Source organism: Puma concolor, chromosome A2 (assembly GCF_028749965.1).
Source record: "Puma concolor isolate L17-30 chromosome A2, mPumCon1.1.hap2, whole genome shotgun sequence".
NCBI classification, from domain to species: Eukaryota; Metazoa; Chordata; class Mammalia; order Carnivora; family Felidae; genus Puma; species Puma concolor.
This window is the reverse complement of record NC_141668.1, coordinates 40,386,943-40,395,521: the sequence shown is the minus strand read 5'-3', so window position 1 is coordinate 40,395,521 and position 8,579 is coordinate 40,386,943. Positions and strand designations below refer to the sequence as shown.

The 8,579-nt window shown below is 43.9% G+C and overlaps 1 protein-coding gene across 2 annotated transcripts; it reads right to left on the bottom strand.

Annotated features, from left to right (window-relative positions):
- Positions 1–4,271: 4,271 nt before the first annotated feature.
- On the bottom strand, positions 4,272–8,192 carry LOC147583117 (uncharacterized). Of its 2 annotated transcripts, none has more exons than XM_086692365.1 (3): positions 7,513–8,191; positions 5,606–6,668; positions 4,272–5,237 (listed from the first exon to the last, which is right to left on the bottom strand). In XM_086692365.1, the coding sequence occupies exons 1-3, from the start codon at positions 8,060–8,062 to the stop codon at positions 4,709–4,711; spliced, it is 2,142 nt and encodes a 713-aa protein (XP_086548491.1). In that variant the 5' UTR covers positions 8,063–8,191; the 3' UTR covers positions 4,272–4,708. The 2 variants fall into 2 exon arrangements, with proteins under 2 accessions (XP_086548491.1, XP_086548499.1); XM_086692373.1 differs by having other exon boundaries at positions 4,945–5,237; positions 5,551–6,668; positions 7,513–8,192.
- Positions 8,193–8,579: the final 387 nt, after the last annotated feature.

Sequence of the window (8,579 nt, the reverse complement as noted above, 5' to 3'; positions counted from 1 at the left end):
GGATCTGAGATTCCCACATTCGCATACATAATAATGGATCTTCTTTCATTCTTAAACTTGGCTGTTGCCCCTGTGTGTTATTTAAAGTTTACCTGCTCATCCGTGGTACTGTGTTGCGGCCAATGTGTGACACGTAAGGGCTCTGTTAGCCTCAGGAAAAAATACTGTGCCATAAGATTAGCTTTGAATAAAAATGATCATTGATGTCGAGTTTATTGCCTGAGGACTTTAATTGATTTTACTACAGTTTGTTCAAAGAATGTGAAGTGTATAAACGATCCAGGAACTTCTTGGGGTATGTAAATATTGTGTCACATATACGTCAATTTTGATCCTGAACATCAATATTTGTGATGAAAAAGGAGCTAAGTGGAACTGGAATTTTTCCTAGAACATCTGAAACGAGCACATAGATTAATCAAATTTACTGCATCATTTGGTATGAAGCAGTTACATTACCTATTCATATTAATAAAAATGGAAAAGATAAATTTATAATTGATATGTAAAAATGAATAGCCTTCACATTCAGGACTCTGAAAGTTTTCACTCATAATCATTTAAAAAATCAATCTAAGATATTGAAGCTGTATAGAGGCAGTGATGCTCATCAAATAGCCCACGTGCTCACCTATATTCTCCAGCCTCCTTGCAGTTAGAGGGAGCCAAGTATATCTCATTCTAATCAATGGGTTTGGAAGGGAAGTGATTTTGTCACTTCTGGGCTGAGGCAATGAAATACCCATGTTCGGTTTTGCATCTCCCGTCCCCTGGCATAGGGACCAAGGCATGTCTTCTAGTCTGCTGTTCTCAAATTTTAATGTGTATATAGATTATCTGGGAATCTCGTTAAAATGTGAATTCTGACTTGTGTCTGTGACTGCATTTCTAACAAAGCTCCTATGGATACTAAGGATGCTAATCTATAGACTACACTTTGAGCAGCAAGTTTCTAAATGAAGCACCTTCAAGATAATGGAACTTCCCTGCCAGGGTCCTTGAATGACTGTGTGGAGTACACTGAGCACCTATGTGAGTGTGAAATAAATGTTGTATTGGACAAATTTCTCTAGAAATAGACTTTATGAGTATGTTAGAAGCCATTTACAGATATACAAGTGGAAATTAAATGATTCTAGTTCATGGGTTCATAAATTCTAACAAACATACGACACTAATGTAAGATGTCCGTAGCAGAGGACACTGTATGTGGCAATGAGGGGTATATGGGAAATCTACTTTCCTTGATTTTCCTATGAACCTAAAAAAGTCTATTTTTAAAAATGTAAACAAATTCAAAACACCTTTTCCATCCTTTTTCCACTCCAAAGAATAAATAAGTAAATAAGTGAAAGTCAAGTGCTAATTTGATAATGGAAGTGAAGAAAAAGAGACAAATTCTAATATTGTGGTTTTCTTAGTAAGGCAGTAAATTCAATTTAAAGAGTTAAGTTCAAATTCTGTAGATTAGATTCATTATTTATCTTAGCTCAATTATGTACTTCATATATGACATAAGAGATTTGTAGAATGATCCTTTTATAAGGGTATCTTCCTTCAAAACATTACAAAAATTAATCACAAAAGATAAAATTTCAGTTAGAGTTGAAGGGAGATTAATTTTTTTGTATAAGAATATTAAGAAAATATGACTATGGGAACAATTTGGAAATACTTTCAGAATTCTAAAAATACATTTTTCAAAAGTTAAGAGCTTTATACTATAGCAGTAGTATACATTAAGGGTATTATGAAATATGAAAAAAACCTTCTTTTCTGAAAGGTATTATAAAAGTAATAGATATAGTTAGAAAAAAATTATGAAAATGTAGAAAAATATACATTGGAAAGTAAAAGCCTCCTCTACACTCACACTAACTCCTGTTGCCAATTTCACTCTGCAGTTTTGAAGATTATATTTCTAACACTTACAGAAAATAATACACTTATATCTGCATTGATTATCAAAATTCGGGATGAGGAATTTATTAGATTTATATTACCTCTCTCTTCCCTTTATCCTCATTTTGTCATTTATATTATTATTTTATTTCTGATTGAATATTAGGAATTTCATCTAGTTCGTTCTATTCATGAAGGTTCAGGTCTCATTTATGTATAAACAGATAAATTTGTATATGTTACTTTTTTAAGCTTCAAATTGAGTATGGACTATAAACCATCTAAGTTATATTCTAAACTTTGACAATGTATCTTGGTCCCCTGTATGTAAAATTAGGAGATTTGTGTCCCTCATATGCTTCAGCTCTCTTCTCTGATTTTCGTAGCCATGACAATATTTTAACATGGTCCAGATGGATGGCATTACCAGTCTAATTCTATGACTATAACTAAATCTATGATATAACTTAAGATAGTCTATAGTTCAAGTCTAGAACTTAAAGTAATAAATTTTTTAAGAAAAATAAGTGCTACGTTCACTCTAAAATGTTGTTATTCCTGTAAAATACTTTACAGCATGTTTTAAATATCCAGGTATAGGTGTAGTAATTATCTCAGCATTGAAATGTAGAATCTGAGATTCAGAAACATTAAGGAACTTTCGATGTTACACAGTTCCATACCTGGTGGAGCAGGATAAACACCAAAGTCTGTCTACCTCTGAACTGAATGCTCTTAACTACACTATGCTCTTAACCATTTACCTCAAGAATATGCCTTCTGATACTTTGGTTTGCTTCCCTTCTCAACCAGTACTGTTAGTAAAGTGTTCATAATCTCTGAATCCTCTTTTAGCTCCAACTGTGTGGTTTTCACCCATTACTTATTGTGGTTAAGAAATAGTTATTCTAGGAGGCATCTGGGTGGCTCAGTTGGTTGAGCGTCCAACTTTGGCTCAGGTCATGATCTCAAGGTTAGTGAGTTCGAGCCCTGTGTCAGGCTCTGTGCTGACAGCTCAGAGCCTGGAGCCTGCTTTCAATTCTGTGTCTCCCTCTCTCTGCCCCTCCCCCAACTTTTGCTCTGTCTCTGTCTCTCAAAAATAAATAAACATTAAAAAAAGTTAAAAAAAAAAAAAAGAAAGAAATAGTTATTGCTTTAAACTGTTGTAGACCAGTCTTGATGCCATGGGACTGAATAGCTCCTTGAAAAACATATCACCACTGTAGGATTTCTTTTTCCTGATGAAAAACATACATAAAGTGTATCATACTTTTTATAGGTTATATTTATAGCACTAATATAGCTACAAAGTAATTTTTCTTGTATCTACTTAACTACCAGTTATAAAATTATTAATAGTTTCTCCCAAATGAAGGGTCAGCAGTAGATTATATATTAAACTTTATAAAAGGGGCACATTAAATGAATGGTCAAGTTTTGGGCATATGGAAGAGTGGAACTTTTTGATATTTTCCTATTAAAAAAAATCACTCCTTGATACTTTTCCCATATCATTGAAACTTCAGTGTGTGTTTCCATTTCAAGATGGAATATTGATGAAATGGCAGTAATAATATATGAAATAAAGTTCTGGCAATAGAAGTTGGGGGCATAACACTAGTGAGTTGGGGACTTTGATTCCTATAAAAATGACAGCAAATAAAACCCCACCAAATTGTTTTTCAACTTAAAAATATATGTGGGTTTTGTTTTCTACTTGGTAATATAGCTTTGCTGTTTTTAATATAAATACACATTAAAAAAATTTTTAACGCTCATTTATTTTTGAGAGAGACAGAGCACAAGGCGGGAAGGGGCAGAGAGAGAGGGAAATACAGAATCAGAAGTAGGTTCCAGGTGCTGAGCTGTCAGCACAGAGCCCAACATGGGGCTCAAACCCAGGAACCATGAGGTCATGACCTGAGCTAAAGTTGGACGCTTAACCAACTGAGCCACCCAGGTGCCCCTAGATAAATATACATTTTAACTACTTACCATCAGATAAAACCGATACTCCAAAAGTTTCTCATCCCAGCATACCATAGGTGTGTTCCAGTTTGAGAAATAGAGAACTAAGGTCACTAAGGTCAAGAGCAGTTATTTCTCAAATACAATGAATGTTTAATACAGGTTTGCTAAATAATTTTTTAAATAGTCCATCTCTCTGCTTGCTCCTCAGGACTACATAGCCTGGCTTTCTTTTCCCTTTCACATTCTTGAAGAATTCTTTGGCAATAGACTGCTCTTTCTCCATGTACTTTGTCTATTGCTTTTATAATTTACTTGCCTGCCATCCCATGTTCAAGGATCTGTTTCCTCTACTGTTATGCCCAGAATTCGTGATCCCCAAAGACCACCAGGGAGCCAAGTCCGATGCAAAAGCAAAAGAGCCTTTATTCGAGCTAGCTCGAGCTCAGTCCCCTACCTGCACCGACGCAGTGGTGAGATACTGGGGAGAGAGAGAGAGTTTCAAAAGCACAAAGGTTTTATAGGGGTCTAGGGGCAGCCGATTGGCTGGGGAAGGGTCGTGGCCTCGGCCGATTGGCTGGGGAAGGGTCAGAGTCCTGTTACGCAGGTCGCTGGGCGTGTTTTGATCAGGAAGTTTGAACGGGTGAGCGGGAGGTTACTCAAGGGGAGGAGGCACGGTCTGAGGTTTCTGCGATTTTCCCGGAAAAGGGGTCATGTCGGGGACATAGTCACTCAAGGTGGAGAACACAGAACAAGATGGAGTCGGCCGGCGTAGGCCCGCCCTTTCATTCCCCCCTTGTCATGTAGCTTACTGACCCAATCATGGGACCGGCTGCATTTATGGTGACAAGGGGAACAGAGTTTGGAGGTTTACGCTAAGTTCTGGGAAGCATGTGTCCCTGGGGTGGCTCTGGGAGGTCTGATTAAGTATTGTCCCCGAGCTGGTGTCTATGATCTGCCAGGTGATGTTTTGGGGGGCGTGGGGACTCCTGGCAGCATGAGCAATGACAAGCAGAGTTAAGAGAGTTACCAATATTAGGTGGGTCGAATGAGCTGTAGCTTGAGTGGGTTGTGTTGGTCCCGACTGATGGCCCATCGCGTGATGAAGTCCTTCCGGATCGAGGAGGGGTCCTCTGGCTGAACGTGGTTGTGATGGACCCAGGTCGTGATGCCATCTACTTTGAGAGCGGTGGGGGTTGTCAGCACCACGATGTAGGGTCCCTTCCAGCGCGGCTCGAGGGTCTCTCGGTGGTGCCTCTTGACATAGACCCAGTCTCCCGGCCTGTACTGATGAGGTGTCGGGGTCGGGCCAGCCTCGTAGATGGCACGGAGGCGCGGCCAAATGTCCTCGTGCGCCCTCTGGAGCCCTCTCAAGGAAAGAAAAGGTTCTTGATCTTTAAACTCAGCAATAAGTTCAGCTCGAAGGCTGGGAATAACAGGGGGTGGCCTGCCAAACATGATCTCGTAGGGAGTAAAACCCAGAGTGTAAGGAGTGTTTCTAACCTGGTAAAGGGCGTACGGTAGGAGAGTCACCCAGTCCCCGCCAGTCTCCATGGTTAATTTGGTAAGGGTCTCTTTTAGGGTTCTATTCCTTCTTTCTACCTGTCCTGAGCTCTGGGGCCTATAAGCACAATGTAATTTCCAGTTTGCCCCCACCGCCTTGGCTACTGCCTGTGTTACCTGCGAGATAAAAGCTGGTCCATTGTCTGATCCTACCATGGCAGGAAAACCACACCTGGGTAAGATGTCTTCTAGTAGCTTCTTAGCCACCATCTGAGCCGTTTCATGCTTGGTTGGGTATGCCTCCACCCAGCCAGAGAAGGTGTCTGTAAATACTAAAAGATATTTATAACCATAATTTCCTGGTTTGACTTCAGTGAAGTCGACTTCCCATTGGGCTCCCGGTCTGGTGCCTCTGAGCCTGGTTCCTTTTTTATTTGATGTGGCTCTCACGTTGGTGAGTTGGCAGGTCTTGCAGGCAGATACAACTTGCTCTATTTTGGTGTCCTGTTGGTGAATCTTGATTCCGGCATGTCGGATTAAGTCTTTTAATTTTCGGGCCCCCATGTGAGTAGACCAATGCATGTGCTCTAATATTGAGACTCCAAGCTGGTCTGGCAGCACGAGCTCCTTGTTAGGTGTATACCACCATCCCTTTATCTCCTGGGCCATGGGGAGTTTCTTGATCCGCTGTAACTCCTCCTGGGAGTACTTGGGCTGGTCTGGTAAAACTGGGTCTCCTGGGTCCGGTAGTTGTATGGTCATGGTGGGGACTGGAGTAAGGGCTACTGCCTTGGCTGCCTGGTCAGCCTTTCGATTACCTCTAGCTACTGGGTTATCAGCTTTTTGGTGCCCTTGGCAGTGGATAATGGCTAGCTTGGCAGGAAGCCATAAGGCCGTAAGCAGGTTAAGTATCTCCTGCTTATTTTTTATAGTCCGTCCTTCTGCCGTCAGTAACCCTCTCTCCTGATAAATTACCCCATGAATATGAGCTGTGGCAAATGCATAACAGCTGTCTGTATAGATGTTAAGCCGTTTTCCAGCTCCCAGCATCAGCGCCTTGGTGAGGGCTATGAGCTCTGCTCGCTGGGCTGACGTTCCGGAGGGTAGAGCCTCCGCCCATACGGTGTCCGTTTCGGTGACCACCGCTGCACCCGCATACTTGTGTCCGTCTTGCACAAAGCTGCTGCCATCAGTGAACCAAGTAGCCTCGGCATCGGGGAGGGGCCGGTCGGTCAGGTCCGTCCGGAATCCATGTACTTGTTCCAGGATTCCCGCACAGTCATGTAGTGGAGCACCTAGGTCAGGGTCGGGCAGCAGGGTTGCAGGATTGAGGGCTGCACTGGGGTGGAACCGCACTCGTGGAGGGTTGAGTAGGAGGCTCTGGTAATGAGTCATACGTGTATTGCTCATCCATCTATCTGGAAGCTGTTTTAGGACCCCTTCAATGGCATGTGGGGTCGTGATCCAGATCTCCTGTCCTAGGGTCAGTTTGTCTGCATCCTTGACTAGGAGTGCTGTCACCGCAATAATTCTTAGGCATGGCGGCCAGCCGGCAGCCACTGGGTCTAGTTTCTTAGACAGGTAAGCCACTGGGCGGTTCCAGGGGCCTAAGGCTTGAGTTAGAACCCCTTTTGCTATTCCCTTATGTTTGTCTACAAAGAGGTGGAAGGGTTTCATAATGTCTGGTAGGCCAGGGCTGGGGCACTTAAGGGGCCTTTTTTAACGGATTAAAGGCAATTTCTTCTTTTTCAGTCCATTTAAATGTTTTCCCCTCTTTGGTAGCTTCATATAGGGGCTTGGCAATCTCAGCAAAACCTGGAACCCAGAGGCGGCAGTAGCCGGCTGATCCTAGGAATTCCCTCACTTCTCTTCAGGAGGTGGGAGTAGGGATCTTTAGGACAGTTTCTTTTCTGGCATCTGATAACTGCCGCTGTCCGCCCTCCAGGATATATCCCAGGTAACTTACCCTCTCCCTGCATATCTGAGCCTTCTTCGCGGGTGCCCGGTACCCTAAGGCCCCCAGGGTAGCCAGCAGGTCCTGGGTCCCTCGTTCACAGTCTTTGGCCATGTCGGCAGCAATCAGGATGTCATCTACGTACTGTAGGAGGGTGAGGCCAGGGTGTTCCCTTCTGTACTCACCCAGGTCCTCGTGTAGTGCCTCGTCGAAGATGGTGGGTGAATTTTTGAATCCCTGAGGTAGCCGTGTCCAGGTGAGTTGCCCACTGTAGCCCTCCTCCGGATCATGCCACTCGAAGGCGAATAAGGGTTGGCTCTGGGGTGCCAGCGGCAGACTGAAGAAGGCATCCTTTAAATCTAGTACAGTATACCAGACCCTGGAGGGCGCCAAGGAGCTCAAGAGAGTATATGGGTTGGGAACAGTTGGGTGTATGTCCGCAACCCTCTTATTTACTTCCCGGAGGTCTTGTACCGGTCGGTAGTCATTTGTGTGAGGCTTTTTGACTGGCAGTAGGGGGGTGTTCCAGGCAGACTGGCAAGGAACTAGTACCCCTAGGCTTCGTAGTCTCCAGATGTGTGGCTGGATCCCCTTCCGGGCCTCCTGAGACATGGGGTATTGTTTGATCCTTACCGGACTCTCTCCTGGATTGAGCTCTACCAGGACTGGGGTCCTGTGAGCGGCTAGTCCCATCCCCCCATCTCTGCCCAAACCGAGGGGAATTCTTGTAGCCATCTGTCTATATTATCCTCTCTCGGGAGCGCCTCCTGGTGGAGGAGGTATTCATCCTCCAGTTTCATGGTCAGTACCTGGATGGGGTGGCCCTTGCCATCAGTGACCTGAGGCCCCCCCTTGTCTGAAAGTTATCTGAGCTCCAATCTTGGTCAATAAGTCCCGTCCTAACAGCGGGTAGGGGCATTCTGGTATTACCATAAAGGAGTGGGATACCCGGCCCGTTCCCAAATCTACTGTTCTTCGGGTAGTCCATGAATACTGGCTCATACCAGCTGCCCCTTGTACCCAGGACTTCTTGCTGGCTAGTTTTCCTTGTGGGGTGCAGAGGACTGAATGTTGTACTCCGGTGTCGACAAGGAAGTCAACAGGGGTCCCCTCCACTTTAAGAGTTACCCTGGGTTCGGGGAGAGGGTCCGAACCCCGACTCCCCTAATCACTTAGTTCCTCTAGCTCTAGGACTTTTACTCGATCAGTCTTGCTTCCCTTCCCGCCGGCCCTTTTTGGACAATCTCGGGCC

Excerpts from the sequence above, each read along its gene's own strand:
- LOC147583117 (XM_086692365.1), bottom strand. The coding sequence starts at position 8,062 with ATGGCTACAAGAATTCCCCTCGGTTTGGGCAGAGATGGGGGGATGGGA. Across the intron at positions 6,669-7,512 it reads GGCACTACACGAGGACCTGG|GTGCTCCACTACATGACTGT; the intron begins GTGAGTACAGAA and ends ACCCTGACCTAG. Across the intron at positions 5,238-5,605 it reads CTAGAAGACATCTTACCCAG|GGCTCCAGAGGGCGCACGAG; the intron begins GTGTGGTTTTCC and ends TTTCCTTGAGAG.